Raw genomic sequence first — 19,418 nt, forward strand, 5'->3', positions numbered from 1 at the left:
ACATGTATTGTAATTTTATTTGATCGGTCTATTTGTCTTTGTTGTATTTATGCTAAGTACGTTATTGGAGCATTCTCTAGTGACTCGATCTATAAGGAATTGAAGATATTCAATACTTTCAGCCATGATAGCGGTGTCACCATCTGCATATCTGATGTTGTTAATATGTAGTTTTTCCCCCTCGATTCGAACTCCACATTGCCCATCCAAGGCTTCGTTAAAAAGTATTTCTGAGTAAACGGTAAACAAAGTTGTGGACAACACACAATCCTGTTTGGCACCTCTTTGAATGCAAATTTTGTCTGTTTCTTTGCCATCTACCAGAATGGAAGCTTCTTGATTTCAATATAGAAGTTGTAACAGTCTCAGATCTTTATCATATACATATTTCAATAATTTCTAGATATTCAAACAGCCTATCATGTTTAACCCTATCAAACGCCTTCTCAGACTCTATAAATCAGATGTAAGTTGGTTTCTGACCGTTGAAGTAAAGTTAGCATTGAGAAAAAAGCTTCCCTTGTTCCAAATCCTTCTCTGAAACCGAATTGTTGTCTATTCCTTGGACATTCCAAAAAAATCATTTTTCTTATTCTTATTTTTCTTCTTTTCTTTATTAGATAGTATTCTCTTAATTACCTTACCCTTACCTATTTTATAATACACTTTAAAGCGATATTACAACCCTAATCGGAATTATTCAACGTTACCGAGAAATAACTTGTTGTGGAAGTACTTTCCAACTCTTAAAAATCAGATGAGAACAATTATTGGTAGGACCTGGGTCAAAATTATGCAATTCGGATGACTATATAAGTCGGTATGTTCATCCAATATGCATCAGTTAATCATTTCTTGTTCCATACATTAAACAATGGCATTCAAAGTAAGTGAATTTAACATTAGGTATTTATAATATCTATGTATAAAAATTGTTAAAATATACAAATGCAAGTATATCTTTTATTTGTGTTTTAATGTTTTGCTAATTTTTCTAGTCGTCTCTTCTTCTTCTTCATGTGCCTTGTCCGTTGCGATCGTTGGCTATGATCATATCAATTTCAATTTTGTTTGCAACGTTTCTGAATAACTCAATCGATGTTAGTCCAAACCATTGGCGTAAGTTTTGAAGCTATGAGTGTCTTCTTCTTCCGGGTCCGCGTTTGCTCTCTATTTTACCCTGTATTATCAGTTGGAGTATATGATATTTATCTTCTTCTTTCTTGTATGTAGGCTTTAAATACTGTTTCTTCTTCAATATTAGCCTCCTAAATTGTTTAAATTATCTTTTTTTGGTCAGCCAATACTTCTTCATCCATTTGGTGACTTATCTCGTGCTATTTGCACTATCCTATCCTCTACCATTCTACTAATGTGTTCGTTTCACTCTTGTTTCCGTTTTGTCATGGCTCATAATATAACCGAGGTATTCAAGTTTCCGTTTCTTAATCGTGAAAAAGATTTCTTTTTGTTTTCCCATTCGACGCAATATCTCTACGTTGGTGGTGTTATGTTATTCGTCCAGGATATTTTGAGGATACGTCTGTACACCCACATTTCGAATGCCTCCAGCTTCCTTATTAATGTTTCGGTTGTTGTCCAAGGCTCTGCGCCGTACAGCAAGCCTGGAATACATAGCATTTTAGCAGCCGTATAGTAGGTACATTCTTTCACGGTTTTTGCTGTAAATTTTAAAGAACCGCTTGGATTGACATGAAATTTGGCATAGGCATAGCTAACATGTCAAAGAAAAAAAGTGATATGGTGCCGATGTGTGCTTTTGCCCTGGGGGTGACTTTCACCCCATCTCGGGGATGAAAAAATATATGTCCAAGATAAGTCCCGTAATGGATAAACTGACTAATTTTAAGCAACTTTTGTTCTATAGAGTTTTTTCACCATACTTTTTGAGTTATTTGCAAGCGAATATGTTCATTTTTCAACAAAATAGCCACGTTTTAAGACGGTTTTTCGCAAATAACTCAAAACGTAAGCATTTTATCGAAAAAAATATTCTTAGCAAAACTATAGCCTATAAAAAAAGTGAAAAAATTTGTGTATATATTAGGTCTCTATACCTAGCAAAAACAGAGTTATAGCTAATGAAAAATAGGTTGATATTCGAAAAATTCCAAATAGAATAATTCAATGTGAAATATCCAAATAATGAAGCATTCTTGGGGAAAATACATTACAACTTTCTTAAAATGCCTGTGCCAAAAAAAAAACTTTCTTAAAGTGTTTCAAAAAAGATTATTTATTTCTGTTTTTATAAAAAAAATTCTAGCATCAAATGTAAGCAAGTTACGCTAAAAATAAAGTTGGCCCCTTTTGTTCTGACAAAAAAAAATCAGGAAGATTACCCCCAATTAGCAATGTAAATGAAATTAATCGTTACCGCTTTACAAGTTACTTTACTTATGTTGTGTTTATATGATCTGTAAGTTTCATCGATTCAAAGTGCCTATTTTGAAAAAATTTGGTTTTAAAGTAAAATTTTTAAAAATTTTAATTTTGAAAAACATTATTTTTTTCAAAATAACTTAAAAATTTTTATAGATACCAAAAATCTTAAACAATAAAAAATGTCGGCTTTACTTTTCTGAATATTTTGTGTTTATTTGTTTTTCTGTAAGACAAAAATTGGTTAAGATTCAGTGTTTCTAAATTTGCATACACTCGTGATAAGTGACTCGTTCAAGCTCTTTTAACTACAGCCCTTTCAAAAATAAGGACTTTGAACCGATGAAACTTACAGATCATATTATAATCAATACATACGCGAGTAAAAAACTTGTGAAGTGGTAACAATTAAGTTCATTTGAAATGCTAATTAGGGGGTGATTTTCCCGATTTCTTACCAAAAAAAAGGGACTAACTTTATTTTGAGCGTAACTTGTTTACTTTTGATGCCGAAATTTAAAAAAAAAAACAAAAATAAGCATTTTTTAAACACTTTCAAAAAGGTAAAATGAGTTTTCCCCAAAACACTGCTTCGTTTCTTGGTTATGGCACGTTAAAATATTCGATTTGGAAATTGACGAATATGAACCTATTTTTCATTAGCTATAACTCTGCTTCTACTAGGTATAATGACCTAATATGTAAACCATGTTCTTTCACTTTTTTACGTGCTATATTTTTGGTAAGAATTTTTTTTCGACCAAATACTTACTTTTTGACTTATTTGTGAAAAACCGTCTGAAAACGTGGTTATTTTCTAGAAAAATTAACATTCTCTCGCAAATAACTCGAAAAGTATTAACTTGGTGAAAAAACTTATAGAGCAAAAGTTGCTTAGAATTAGTCATTTTATCCATCTTCGGACTTATTTCGAACATATATGTTTTACCCCCAAAAGGGGGGTGAAACTCACCCTTAGGGCAAAAGCACACATCGGCACAATATCACTTTATTTCTTTGACTTGTTAGCTATGTGTACGCCAAATTTCATGTCAATCCAAGCGGTTCTTTAAAACTTATGAGGTTTTGCAATATTTTACCATTAAAGAACGTATTTACTAGTATTTTTAGTGGGAGAGATATATGTCGCAATAGGTGAATATATTTCTCATGTTAAATATTGCTCTGGCCTTTTCAACTCTAGATCGTATTTCGGTTGTTTGATCCAATTTCGAGGTATCGTATATACGACTGTTCCAAGGTATATATACGAGTCAACTTGTTGAATTAATTGGTTTTTTATTGTCAATTGTCTGGCAGGAGAGGGTAGAGAATACATCTCTGTCGCACACCTTTTCTGATATCGGTGCTCCCTGTGCACGAATTGCCAACTTTTACCGTGGCTGTCTGATTCCAGTAGAGATTTGTCACAATTCGGATGCCCTTATCATCAATTCCTATAATATATACGTTATTTAGAATTTCAATTAGTCGTCTCTAGAAAATGAAATCAAATATGACACAAACATAAATTTTAGATTTACCTATTATCAAAAAGTCCGTATTTACAAGTTATGTATGGTCCTTTCCTCTATCATTACAATTGCAGCTTTCTTCTTCTTTTTTGTGATTTATTTATTTGTCTGTGGACATAATAGTATATTTTAAGTAACTTCAACAAATTCTCTGAGAATAACGGTTAAAGTATTACTGTCTATCTATGTTATTTATTTATTAAGCGCAACAGGCCTTGTAGGCCTAGGGCTAAAATGTTTACATTTCTGATTACATAAATAATATAGTAAATAACTTAATATAACTTACATAACTTATAAATTTTATTTAAATACACTTCAGTCTTTTTATACACTCCTTCACAACCTCTCTCCATCTCCTTCTGTCCAATGCTAGTTCTTTCCATCTCTCAATGTTACTTTTCTTCAAGTCTTCATATACACTGTCCTTCCATCTTTTCCTTGGCCTGCCTTTCCTCCTCTTTTGTATTGGTCTTCGTGAAAGTACCATTTTTGGCATTCGTTTACTTCCCATTCTCTCTATGTGCCCCAAGTATCGTATTCTCTGTGCTTTGATCGTCGTCGTAATCGTTGGCTCTTGATATAGTTCTTCCAATTCTTTATTGGTTCTTCTTCTCCACTGACCTTCTATTTTCACACCTCCATATATTGCTCTTTGCATTTTTCTCTCCCATCTTTCTAACAGGTCTGTTTCTGACTTTTTGAGCACCCATGTTTCGCTTGCGTATGTTACTGTAGGTCTGATAACAGTCTTATAAATTCTTATTTTTGTTTTTCTTGATACGTATTTGGATTTCAATAATGTGCGTAATGCTCCATATTTTTTATTTCCTTTAGCTATTCTTGCCTTTATCTCCCCTTCTTCATGACCATTTTCATCTATTTTGGCTCCCAGGTAAATAATTTCTTTGGCTCTTTTAAACGAGTATGTTTGTTCTCCATCTATTTGTACTATGATGTTATTCTCTTTTTCTTTTTGGATCTCTCCCATTATCATATATTTTGTCTTTTCTTCATTTATTTTAAGTCCGAATTTTTTGGCTTCTGTTATTATGTTTTTCATTAACTTTTGTAGTTCTTTTTTGCTTGTTGCTAATAGCGTCAGATCATCTGCAAATGCTATGCATTGGTGGCCGTTTTTAAATATCGTTTCTTGCATGTTTATTCTGCTTTTCCTGATTATTCCTTCCAATGTTAGATTGAATGCCATTGTTGATAGTGGGTCTCCTTGTCGTAATCCTTCCTTGGTTTCAAACTTTTTGGATGTATACCCTTTCCAAGCTATTTCGTTTGTTGTGTTTTCCATCGTCATCTTTATCATCCTGACAATTTTACTTGGTATCCCCAATTCTTTCATCAGTTCGTACATCTGCTGTCTATTTACTGTGTCGTAAGCCTGCTTAAAGTCTATGAACAAAGCATATAGTACTGTTTTATGTTCGTAACAGGTAGTCTGTATTTCTTTTAAGGCAAATATTTGGTCAGTCGTTGATCTGTTGTTTCTAAAACCTGCCTGGTATGCCCCCAGTATTTTTTCCGAATAATGACTTAGCCTTTTTCTTATACTTTGTGCCAAGATTTTGTAAACTATTTCTAATAGTGCGATGCCTCTGTAGTTTTCGCATCGCATTCTATCACCTTTTTTATGTATAGGGCATATTCTTGCTATGGTCCACTCTTCTGGCATTTTTTTCTACTTCCCATATTCTTTTTATCAGGTCATATATCTCTTTCCGTAGTCTTTTCCCTCCTGATTTTATCACTTCGGCCGATATTTCTGTTATTCCTGGGCTTTTGTTATTTTTCAAGCTCTTTATTTCGTTCTTTATTTCTTGTTCTGTGGGTATTTCTATTGCTATCTGATCATCTTCAATTTCATGGTTTGTTTCCAACCGTTTCCATGGTTTGTTTGTACTTCGCTCTTATTTAGCAGTTCTGTGAAATAGTTTTGCCAGTTTTCCATTATTTTTTCAGGCTCATTTAGCAACATCCCTTTATCATCTCTCATATATGGGTTGTTTTTTTGATATCCTCTTTCCATTTTTTTTGCTTCCTGGTAGAATGATCTTATTTCTTTTTTTTGAAATTTTTCTTCTATTTCTTTCAGTTTGTTCTCGTTGTATTTTCTCTTTTTGCTTCTACATTTTCTTTTCATGATTTTTCTCAATTCTCTGTATTCTTCTCTAGTGCTTTCTTCGTCATTTGTGAGATTTTTGAGTCTTACTTTTCTTATTGCTTCTGCTACTTCTTGACATTCTTCATCATACCAATCTTTTGTTTTGTGTTTTCTTTTGGTTTTCGCTAGGATTGCTTTACTTGTGTCCAAGATTGCTTCTTTGATATTTTGCCATTGTTTGTCTGGGCTTGACGTTTCTTGTTCCCTGATTAGTCTGTTGGTTATTCCCTGTTCATACTTCTTCTGTGTGTTGTTATCTTTTAGTAGTCCTATGTTAAATTGTTTTCCAATTTTTTCTGTTGTTTTATTGTTTCGCTTTATGTTATGCTCGATTTTATATTCTGCTCTCACCAGGTAGTGGTCAGAGTTACAGTCCGCTCCTCTCATGCTCTTTACATTTATTACATTGTTTGCATGCTTCTTCTCTATTAAAATATGGTCTATCTGATTTACTGTCTTCTTATCAGGGGAAATCCACGTTCCTTTATATATATCTTTTCGGCGTAATTGTGTGCTTCGTATCACCATTTGCCTTTCTGTTGCAAAGCCTATTATTCTTTGGCCATTATCGTTCGACACCTCATGCTTACTATATTTCCCTATTATGTGTTCGTATATATTCTCTCTTCCTACTTTGGCGTTGCAGTCTCCCATTATTATTTTGATGTCAAACCCTGGTAATTTATCATATTCTCTTTCCAATTGCTCGTAGAATTCATCTTTTTCTTCTTCTGTGGCATCTTCAATCGGTGCGTGTACATTTATTATACTTATGTTTCGTTTGTCCCCTTTTAATCTTATTGTGCATAGTCTATCTGATATTGGTTGGAATGCCATTACTCTTTCCTTCCATTTTCGCTGTATTATAAAACCTGTTCCTAACCTTCTGGTTTCTCCCCCGCTTTTAAAAAATACCACGTCTTCTATTTCTACTATTTCTGTTTCCAATTGTTTTGTCTCTTGTAAAGCTATTATTTCTACATTATATCTTTTAATTTCTCTAATTAATTCTTTGAGTTTTCCTGTTTCGTATGTGCCTCTTACATTCCATGTACCCAAGTTGACTTTAGTTTTCTTTTTGTTATCTTTACTTATTGCCTTGTCCATTGCCTGCGTCGTTTCCGTCTTATTTATCTCTGTTGCAAACTGTATCTTGTCATTTTTCGGCTTTTCTTTTTTATTGCTGTCTTGATTTGTTTTATTTCCATAGTTCGTAATCCTATTCTTTGCATTTTTCGTCGTCATTTGTTTCCTTTCATTGCTATTGCTTAGTTTTTTGCTTTGGTCTCTACCACCAACGTTTAGTTCATTCCATCCCAGCGCCATATTTCATGATCGGCATATATTTTCTTATACCTTTTCTCCCTTCCTTTCTTAGTTCTTGCGCTTTTTGTCTGACACGTTTCTGTACAATTCTGTCGTTCTTTGATAGGTCATCGTTGATATAAACTAGACCTTCTTCTCGATTTCTCAATTTGGTTTTGTTTCGCATGATTTTTCTTTTATCTTCTTCCTTTTCAAGCTCAACCAGACAAACTTTTTCTCCTAACTTCAGAGCCTTCTCTATTTGTACATCTACTTCTAATTCTGTCTGCATAAAATTTTTCATTGCATGTTTTAGGATATCTGGCCCATTTGTATCTATGTTCAATCCCTGTATAATTATATTTTTCCGCCTTTTTTGATTTTCTAAACTTTCAAGCCGGTCTTCTATTTGATAAACTGCCTGTTTTAGTTTCGTGTTTTCTTCTCTTAATGTTACATTCTCCTGGCGTAGCTCTTATTTCACCTCTATATTCTTTCTGCTCTCTACGCATCTCGCTAAGTTCTCTTGATTGTTCCTCGATTTTTAGACTTACTCGTGCCATCATTTCCATAATTTTTTCTATATTCTCCTCCATTTTCTCCTTTCTGTAGGAGGGAGATCTGCTTATTTTTCGACTTTTGTTAAAAGCCCGTTCCAATTCTTCCTCTTTTCTCTTCTTGTCGTTTTCGTCTGTCGTGGTACCGTCACTTTCTGTTCGAAATAATAGCTCTTCGTATTTTTTATCTTCTCTGCTCATTACAACTGGTTCGTTTTACTGCGATAAAGGTCTCGTTCGGACTATCTCCGCGGAAAATTAACCTTTCTCAGTGTAGCGTCTTACTTTTTTTCTTTTTTTTTTTTGATAAAATTATATTGAGCAGTATATACTATTTCGCTCCTCCCTACTTACAGGACTTCCCTGTCGACTTGGCAACACCGCGTTCCAATCAAACAAGAATCCACTTCGAATATCGTAATATCGATGACGTTTTATTTGTTTATGTGTTACGCTTACCTTTGATTTTTGCCAATTTGGAGCACAATTTCAATATTTAGTTTATTATTTTTCGTTCAGCGCGAAGATTACTCACTTAACTTCACACTTTATGCGTTTGCTGTAATTGATTTACTCTGCATTTCGCGAAAAACGGGTTTAATGGAGGAGCAAAATACAATTAATATTCACACACTCAGCGCAACGTTGCCACCGTCTATCTATGTTAAAGCCTTTTTTATAAATTTGGAGATAAACCTTTAGATTATCTTTTCCACCCTCTCTATCTAGTGCTGTTGTCATGTATCTCATTTGAGCGTATTTCTAGGGAGTGTCGCTCTAATCTAAAATAAGTCTCTATCTACTCTAGTGAAACAGAAATAGATTTATTGTGTAAATGTATAATTTTTCAATTATTACGTATTTTTGTCTAACTTTACGACTTATTAAACAAATTCTGTTGCTTCATGTATTTTTATTCGAATTGAACGCATATTGTTTGTCCGCTTTAACTTTTCCCATGCGTCACGATTTATTTTCAAAGAAATTAAGTCAAAACCTAAAGTGAAACGTACGCTGCTGTGTGTAGTATATAGTATAAAGTACAGCGTGTCTACTTAAGTTGGAAACATGGGAAACCTTTTTATTATTAATTTTACGAAAAAAAGTTATTCTTTATAAAAAGTTCTGCATGCCCCAAAACCTAAGACTCAATCATCAGATATCAAATTTTCTCAATATTATACGAGGTATGTCAAAAAATATGAATTTCGGTCAAGGGTAAAGTACCTTTATTTCTCTCAATAATGAAAATTCTTATGATAAAAAGTTGTTTGGAATTAAAAACTAAGGTCAAATATGCAATTACATGCTTCTAATTGAAAAAAAAAAATATGGATACCCAACATCGTTTTTAATTATTACAATTATGATTATTACTCTTTTCTTATTCACTTTACGAAAAAAGGTTATTCTTCATAAAAAGCCCTGCATGGTCTAAAATCTAAGACACAACCATGATTTATCAACTTTTATTAATTTTATACGAGGTGTGTCAAAAAATATGAAATTCGCTTAAGATTATAGTACCTTTATATTTCACAATATTTCAATTAGAAGGATGTAATTGCATATTGAAACATAGTTTTTAATTCTAAACAACTTTTTTTAATAACCATTTTCAATATTGAGAAAAATAAAGGTACTTTACTCTTAAGTGAAATTCATATTTTTTGACATACCTCGTATAAAATTAATAAAATGTGATATCTGATGGTTGCATCTTCGATCTTAGGACATACAGAGCTTTTTATAAAGAATATAGTTTTTTCGTAAAAGTAATAATAAAAGAGTTATCGTATGTGTAATAAATAAAAACGAAGTTAAGTATTATATCAATAAATTTGAGAAAAATTTGGAAAATATTTATTTCCAATTAGAAGAATGTAATTGCATATTTGATTTTAGTTTTTATTTCCAAACAACTTTTCATAATAAGAATTTTCGATATTGAGAGAAATAAAGGTACTTTACTCTTGAACGAAATTCATATTCTTTAACATACCTCGTATAATATTGACAAAATTTGATATCTAATGATTGAATCTTAGGTTTTAGAACATGCAGAACTTTTTATAAAGAATAACTTTTTTTCGTAAAATGAATAACAAAAAAGTTTCCCATATGTTTCCAACTTAAGTAGACACGCTGTATAAAAAATGTATATACACATCGACGTTCGTTTCACTGTAGGTTTTGACTTAATTTGTTTGAAAATAAATCCTGATGCATGGGAAAAGTTAGAGCGGCTTGTGATTGTGCCTCAGGTACTTTTATTTGGATGCTTTCTTCTTCTTTTTGTGTCTACATGGCCCTATTTGTTTCTTCAATGTGCCTCCAGTAAGTTGTCGTTCCATTATTTTCGTGGTCTTCACACTGATCGTCTTCCTATTGGGGAAGCGTCTCTCGCCATCCGTACTACTATTCGTTGTTATTCGGCTTATACAGGGTGATTGATTAGTAGGGTAAAGCTCAATAGCTCCGCTATAGTAATAGATAGAAATAAAAGTTAATAACAAAAATTTTAGCCACCTTTGAGCTTCACATTACAAAATTAGTTAGAATGTTACAGGGTGTTCGATAATACAGTGGCAGACCTAACTTATGTTTTTTTAAATGGAACACCCTATATTTTATTTTATATTCGAAATCCTGTTAACTTTTCCATCACAAAAATATAAAGGTTTGTAATGTTATACACGGTATTTACAAAGTTATAACCAATTTTGTATGAAAATCGTAACAAGTTCAACTCCCTGTATAAATAAAAATAAGCACAACAGCAATGGTCTATTAATGCCATATTTTTTTATTTATTGTCAAAATTTTTAAGAATTATTGACATTGCTAATTTTCTTTATATCAAATACAGGGTGAGTCAAAACGCAAGTACATTATTTTCTCAGTAATGTTAAATGGAACACCCTGTATTTTATATAATTATTGAAAAGTAACATTAACGTACTTTAATTTTTATATAACATTCCCTATGCCCAAATTTATTAGTTTTCGAGATATTTTCATTTTTCAGAGCAAATTATTTTAGGTGTTTAAATTTATCTAAATTTTAAGTAAGCCATGACTGAATTGACAATTGAAGACTATCAATCCGGTAATCAATGTAACACTGTAGCAAATAAAGAAATAAAAATAATTTATTAGTAATACATTTTACAAACATAAACACAACCACTACATGCAACATTTTTGAAACAATTAAAAACTATCTTTTTATGTAAATGCAACAAATAAACAAAGAAAATTAGTAATAAATTTTACAAAAAAACACACAAACACAAAATACAATATTTTGTGAAGACAATTAAACACTACTTTTGTATGTAAAGGTAACAATGTAACAAATAAAGAACGAAACATAATTTATCAGTAATACGTTTTGCAAAAAAACATGTTTGAAAAAATTAGAAGCTACTTTTAATAAAATATTTTTAATATTTAATTACATAAGGTGTTCAAAATTATCTCCTAACACATTTATGTACGCCTAAAAACGATCATTTAATGAGCTACTTACTCTACGGCCCACATAACAATGATGTTCGCATCATGTTCTAAGCATATCCTACCAACATTCGTCGAAGTATATCCTTTTTAGTATATGCGTAGTACAAGCATAGCATGTACCATAAAAAACATTCCAAATTTCATGTTCTTTGCATGTGCTTCAAAGAATATTCTTGCACCGAATATACTGAGCACATTCGTGTACGTAGTATCTCGGAATGTTCGTAAAAGTTTATTCTTAGAATATACCTTAATAGAATATTCTTAGTATATGCGTAAGTATATGCAAAAGTATATGCGTAAGTATATATGCTTAACACATACTTGTATATACTTTTAAAATATCTTAAAAAGAATATAATATGTATGTACCTATAGGAAGAAGAATAATGTTAGCCTATAGATTATCAACTTCGCGTTAAGAATAATTAATAAAATTTAGGTATTTTGGTAGGTACTACTGAACTATCTAATTCATTTTTTTTAAACCGTTTTAATTGTATGGTAAAAAAGTTTAAAACTTAATTCTATTGAAGAAAAATGAGAAATTCTCGTTTCGTTTTCAATTGAAATGAATATACCATTTTAATTTGAGTTTATACCATAAGTATTTTTACCTATACTTTTCGGGAATCCGGAAACGGCCATTCATTGTCATTCTGACCCTTGCATTGCATATTTTATACCTGCACAAGGGAAGGGAGTAGGTAACAAAAGAGCAAAATATGAAAATAGTTTCCAGCAGTTTAGGCACATAGATGAGGGGGTGGGCATTTATGTCCAGTTAGGACGAAGCGAAGACGAAATATTTCTAGCTACAAGGACTAAAACATTTAAAAAAAAGCAGCTTGAAAATAATAAATTCATATTGGTACTTCAATATTTCCTAAATACCTAGTAAGTAAAAGTATGTATAATGTATATAGATACCTATAAATTTTAGTAATTTACATACATATTATATATATTTGGCTATTATATAATTATATAAGCAGCATTTTTATTTTGATGTGCACATAATAACTAAATATATTACTTATATTTTATATATAGGCTACTTACCCATATAATATTTATTATACATAGGTACCTATATAACTAACTAAAGTTTATATATTTTATACTTACTTTTTACGTAATATTGTAGAATGTAATAACTACATTCTCATATGCAATTAGAATATGTAAGTATAGTATATTAGTAGAACCTAGGATGAGATTGGGTGATGTTGAAAACATACTTCTGAGAAATATAGCACCTCCTTGGAATGTTCTTCCCATATGCTAAAAGTATGTGCGATAGTACATTCTAAGTATATACATAGAAGGTATATAGCACTTCCTTGGAATATTCTTCCAATATACTAAAAATATATGCGATAGTACATTCTAAGTATATAACTAGAAGGTATATAGCACTTCCTTGGAATATTCTTCCCATATACTAAAAATATGTGCGATAGTACATTTTAAGTATATAAATAGAAGGTTTATAGCACGTCCTTGGAATGTTCTAAAAAGTATATTCTTAGTATATACTGAAAAGAAGTGCCGTAGTACATTCTAAGTATATACATAGAACGTTTAAGTACTGTAATGTAGTATATACTCAGTATATGCTCTGCACATTCGCAATGGTAATTACGCATATTCTAAGTATATACTTTTTCTGGAAAGTATGTTCTATGAATCTACTAAGAACATGAAATTGTTATGTGGGGGAGCATTTGTAAATTAACATATCGAAATACAGTTTGTATTCTATTTTTCATCTCATCCCTTGTTGTTGGAGGTATTTTATAAACTTCATTATTAACGTAACCCCAAAAAAATCAGTCCAGTTTATTAAATTCTGGTGATTTGGGTGGCCACGCTACTGGTCCATTGAAAAATGAAAATATCTCGAAAACTCATAAATTTAGACATAGGGAATGTTATCTAAAAATTAAAGTACGGTAATGGTACTTTTCAATAGTGATATAAAATACAGGGTGTTCCATTTAAAATTATAAAATAATGTACTTGCGTTTTGACTCATCCTGTATTTGATACAAAGAAAATTAGCAATATCGACCATTCTTGAAAATTTTGACAATACGTTAAAAATATGGCATTAATAAACCATTGTCTGTTTGCCTATTTTTATTTATACAGGGAGTTGAACTTGTTACGATTTTCATATAAAATTGCTTATAACTTTGTAAATACCCTGTATAACATAACAAACCTTTATATTTTTGTGATGGAGAAGTTAACAGGATTTCGAATTTAAAATAAAATATAGGGTGTTCCATTTAAAAAAAACATCAGTTTGGTCTGCCACTGTGTTATCGAACACCCTGTAACATTTTAACTAATTTTGTAATGTGAAGCTCAAAGGTGGATAAAATTTTTGTTATTAACTTTTATTGCTATCTATTACTATAGCGGAGCTATTGAGCTTTACCCTACTAATCAATCACCCTGTATAGTCATTGCATTCTGCTCTTCTGTTTCTTACCCAGTTATTATTGTTATCCACCTTGCATCTCAGTCATATATCTGTATGTACTTCTAGCTCTGTCCCATAGTGTCTTACCATCGATTTTGCGAAGGGTTTTCTCCTTGTGTCAGGTTGTGTTTCTACCGCATACCTATTATGTCATTATTGGTCTGATCTGATTAATGTTTTGTAAATTCTGCCTTTCATTTGTTTTCTGATATTTTTATTTGTTCATATTGTTTCATTCTCAGGCAACCTGCGGCTCTGTTTGCTCTATTTACTCCATCTTTCACTTCTATTTCGAGCCATCAATAGATAGTCAGATGTCATGACTAGATATTTAAACTGCATCACTTGTTCTATTATCTGACCATCTAGATCTCTAATTTACATCTTATTGGAATTGCTGTTATAACCATGAATTTTTTTTAACATTTAACATGTTAAATTTTCTGACGGTTAAAAATATTTCACCCATTTGGGATCCTTTTTTAGTTTTTATGTAGGTATTGAGATATATGTCCTTTATTACTACATTGTCATTTATCTGCAAATCTTATATCTCATCTCCTACTGTTGTGTTTTCAAAGTTAATCCTCTTCCTCTTCAAGTAACTCAAATCTTCATGTTAACTCTGTCAACCCTACTCGATCATCTGTGTAATTCGTTTGTATGTGGTATTTCATTTTTTCCGTGTTTTTAGTCTATTTTCCAATATGTTTTACATATTTCTGAAAGTGTGGAACATCTCGGTGCAGTAAGAGACTCTTTGTTGTTTTGAAGTTTACTATCATTCTCCTTCCCATTTTATTATACACAAATATTTATTCGCATGACTATAAAAGTAGATCTGTTCATCCAATCTTCTTTCTTCTTTAGATGCAAATCCACTAATGTATGTTAGCGACCACATTTTCTATTAACTCTTTGTTTCTTGCAATGTGTCCCAAGCAACCAAGTAACGTCGTATAACGTCGAGGAAACGTCAGTTTTGTTTGAATATATACACGTGTTTGAACATTACGGGATATAAACGTCCTTTGTAGGTGATTTTAAATACGTAAGATTAATGACGTTAAAATACGGTTAAAAGACGTTTTCATTTCAGACAGCCTAAGTCTGACGTCACAAAATTGGGAGGAGCTTAAAAAGCTTGTTTGTTTTGACTTCAAACAATTTAGTTTATAACGTAGTTCTTAAGAAATTTCTCATTTATTGTTTACGTGCTTTGTGTCTGGTGTGATAAAATAAGACTTTTCATTGAGATATTTAGTTGAAGAAACGTGTTAATTAAGAGATTTTTATTCGCTTTTGCTCAATGAGTTAGTTTAATGCAGTAATTCTTCTTGTCAACTATTTGAGGTTATGTTTTTTCTGTTAATGAACTGATTATGTGTTATCGAGTTTAATTAAATTAATTTTTAACCTACATTTTCATGTTATATATTTTTTATACTATTTTGAAGCATCAAAAAGAGAAAGAGGTCATTTTTTGAAAGTATTACAGACGTGATTTTACCGACGGCGACGTGTAAAAGTCGTCATCTTTTTGACGTTTTAAAATCGTCACAATTATGACGTCAAATCGATGAGACAAATACACGTGATTTTCAACGTCAGTACTACGTCATAGAAACCCGTCAATTGGTCATTTTTATGACGTGTTATTTACGTTATAAAAACGTCGTTTGGTTGCCTGGGGTGTATCAGATATTGTATCCTCTATCTGTAATTGTTACCCTCTGTCCATTGCCTTATTTTTCGGAGCCAGGACATTTTCTTGCGTCCTATTCCTCCCTTGCCTTCAATTTTACCCTCGATTATAAGTTGAAAGAACTGGTATTTTTCGTTTCGCATGATGTGACCCAGGTACGCCGTTTTCCATTTCTTGATGGTTTCGAAAAGTTGGCGTTCTTGGTTGATTCTTTTAAGGACATCTACATTTGCGACTCTAGGCCATATAGCAGCACCGATCATACGTAGCACTTAGTAAACCTTAATCTTAGTTGAAGATCGAACTATGAACAGGTCAGCACCTTCCTCAGTTTTACAAAACCTTGTCGGATTTGCTCAATGCGACATTGTACTTCCCTGTCCGATGCTCAGTCTTCAAAAAGCAACGTTCTCAGGTATTTAAATTTGCTCACTCTTTCAATGGACTTGGTATTCAGTGTTATGGTGGAGTTTTCAAGTGCACACAAGTTTCTGGAGATGATCATGAATTTGGTCTTTTTGGTATTAATCTCTAATCTTATTCGCTTACTGTATTCTCCGATTATAGTATTGACCATTACAACAGATTATAGTTCACCATCATCAGTATATCGTATGTTGTTGATCAATAATCTATTCACTTTGATTCCCATCTCTGCATCTTCCAAAGACTCTTGAAATATGGCTTCCAAATAAATGTTAAATAAAATAGGGGAAAGCACACGTCCCTATCGAACACCCCTTCTTATATGTACAGGGCTTTGATATAGAAATGTCTACTTTTATTAATTTTGCCGTTTGATACCAGTAAAAATTTTTAATGCATCTTATGTCGTTTTGGTATATATCAAGTTTTTGAAAATCTGCATTAACTTGTGGTGTTGGACATGATCTAACGCTTTTTCAAAATCTAAAAAAGAGTATTACTGAAGCTATGTTACATTTTTCAGCTTGTTATCTTCGCTTCCTTCTTAGCCTACACTAATGCAGGCCTACTGGGTGCACCTGCCGTAGCAACTTATTCTGCTGCACCTGCAGTTAGTTCTGCCTACATCCACTCAGCTCCCTTGGAAATTGCTAAGCCTGTCGTATCAGCATACGCGGCTGCACCAGTAGCAATCCATGCCCCTGCATATGGATCCAGTCATCAAAGCGTAGAACGATCTCTTGGAGGAGCCCAATCTATCTCTCACTACTCCAAAGCCATCGACAGCGCTTTCTCCAGCGTAAGAAAATATGACACTAGAATCACCAATGATGCTTTGACTTTGGGTAATAATATTTTTCTTTACCTATTGTGTTTGGTACTACGTGAACTTAGATTGACTATTTTATGTAATACCTTACTGTTTCTTTTAGGTGTTGCAGCCCATGCTCCCGTAGCTGCATATGCCGCTGCCCCCGTTGCCAAAGCCTTAGCTCCAACTATTGCTTACTCAGCTGCTCCCTCTGTAAGCACATCATACATCCAACATGCCCAACCCGTCATTGCTAAAGCTGTTGCACCTGTAGCTGTTGCCGCTCCGGAACATCTTGCTTATGCCGCTCCAGCTCCCGTAGCCTATGCTGCCCACAGTCCAATTGTTGCTAAAGCTGTCCACGCTCCAGTGTTCCAGTCTTATGCTGCACCTCTTTTGACCAAAACAATTGCCCCAGTTGCTGCCCCCCTAACCGTCTCAGCTGGACCTGTTGTCGCTAAGGCCGCGATTGGTTACTCTCCTGCCACAGTTGTAGCCCACACTACATTTACCGGCCTAGGAACTGCTTATGAATGGTAGACTGATTTTTGCAAAAGCTATGTTTTTGTATATAAAAAAGGTTATTTATTGAACTTTGAATAAAAGGTATTGTTTCTGTATTAGTTGTATTTTTATTGTATTACCCCGGTTTCACACACTAAGAATTTGAATGTGCGATCGCTAGAACGCACAATGACATTCCAATGGTGGCTCGAGCAATCCCATGGTAACTTTCACATTACACCGAACGTTCCAACCGCCGCCGTGTAATGAGAAAAGTTCCATATGATTGCTCGAGCCAACATTGGAATGTCATCGTACGTTCTAACCCTCGCACGTTTCAAATTCTTAATGTGTGAAAGAAGCGTTATAGGATCCGATATAAGGTCGATCTGCACCGATCTGTTTATAGGATAAAAATTATTGGATATAATGGGTGGAATGCATAAAACATAGTAGATGCTATTGCTTCAGCAAATAGTATCTAATTTGTAGCATTTTCTTTTACATAAAAGTAGGTGCTTTGTTGAGAAGACCGTACTACAAAACCGAAGTACCTGCTACTGACCTGAAGGATCTACTACTAAACATAGCGTCAGCCGTAGTGCCCTATTGTTTGTTAATCTTCTTGAAAATTATCAAATTTTATTTGATAAAAGAATGATCCCAAAAATTAAAAATGAAAAAGAAGCTGCATTGAATAAATTAACTGTTGCCGTTAATGAAATAATCGAAAAAACCTAGATTCAAAACAGATTTTGAAGAAATTCAACAAGATGAAAACAAAAGTTAAAAAAATTGTTGACGTAAAAAAAACTGGTAACAAAAAAATCAGACCAACTGACTGGCAAAGAAAATTCTATAAGTTATGGACCATTGGAGAAAATCCTCGTCTTGCACAGGGTACCAGGTGCTTGTCAAGCCCGTGTAAAAGAGGAGATTGAGGTTTCATTACAAAAAAAAAATGATGAAAACGTTCTTTTTAGGTCCAATTCTGGTTGCCAAAAACTAACAGGCAGAGCTCCCAAATATCCTAGTGCGAAGGAGGAGTCGCTGATTGAACTACAGAAGATCTGCTTACGAAAACAAATTGAAGCAGCCGAAGCTCAAATTTCTTGTGCTCGAGCTCAACAGTCTTCGGCATAATCAAAACGCTTGGACATGTCGATTTTTAAAATAATTAAAATAATTATAGTATATTATAGCATCAATGTTTCGAACTTTACGCGATCCCTCTTCAGGTGACAGTCATAACTTTGATTTTTTTAAATGGGAAAGTAGGTACATCATGTGACACCTCATTTAAAAGCTTTTGAAATACTGATTACAAAAATTTATAATACTTGTGCAAAATTTCGGTCCACTGATTTTTAAATGCTTTCATTTTTTTAATCCTGAGAAAACTAATAAGAATTTTTAAAATGTTACACGCCGAATGAAAGATTACATTATTACCGAGGGCCGAAAGTCCCTAAAATTTTCTATATTGTTTATTTAAATAAGTTACAGGGGTGAAAACGAAGAGAAAATTTAGTATGATTTTTAATTTCAAATATATCATTCAAAAGAAAATTTTTGTTTATTCTAAGTCTAAGGGACTTTTGGCCCTCGGTAATAATGTAATCTTTCATTCTGCGTTTAAATTTTTCAAAAATACTAAATTAGTTTTCTCAGGATTTGAAAAAAATGAATACATTTAAAAAGCATTTGACCGAAATTTTGCCCAAGTATTATACATTTTTGTAATCAGTATTTCAGAAGCTTTTAAATGGGGTGTCACATGATGTACTTTCCCATTTAAAAAATCATAGTTATCACTGTCACCTGAAGAGGGATTGCGTAAAGTTCGAAACAATGATGCTATAATATACTATGATATATTATTTTCAAAATTGACCTCTACGAGCGTTTTGCTTATATACTAAAAATAAATGAGTTAATATGGGAGGTAATAGTTAATATTCCAGCGCACTGTATGAATAAAAT

The 19,418-nt window shown here is 32.7% G+C and overlaps 1 protein-coding gene across 1 annotated transcript; it reads left to right on the forward strand.

The window, feature by feature from the left end:
- Positions 1–810: 810 nt before the first annotated feature.
- On the forward strand, positions 811–17,551 carry LOC126890719 (larval/pupal cuticle protein H1C-like). The gene is made up of 3 exons (XM_050659887.1): positions 811–886; positions 16,644–16,965; positions 17,053–17,551. The coding sequence occupies exons 1-3, from the start codon at positions 875–877 to the stop codon at positions 17,469–17,471; spliced, it is 753 nt and encodes a 250-aa protein (XP_050515844.1). The 5' UTR covers positions 811–874; the 3' UTR covers positions 17,472–17,551.
- Positions 17,552–19,418: the final 1,867 nt, after the last annotated feature.

Source organism: Diabrotica virgifera, chromosome 8 (genome assembly GCF_917563875.1).
Source record: "Diabrotica virgifera virgifera chromosome 8, PGI_DIABVI_V3a".
Taxonomy (NCBI): domain Eukaryota; kingdom Metazoa; phylum Arthropoda; class Insecta; order Coleoptera; family Chrysomelidae; genus Diabrotica; species Diabrotica virgifera.

Bases quoted from the DNA above. Each gene is read 5' to 3' on its own strand.
- LOC126890719 (XM_050659887.1), top strand. The intron at 16,966-17,052 runs GTAATAATATTT...TGTTTCTTTTAG, and splicing joins CAATGATGCTTTGACTTTGG to GTGTTGCAGCCCATGCTCCC.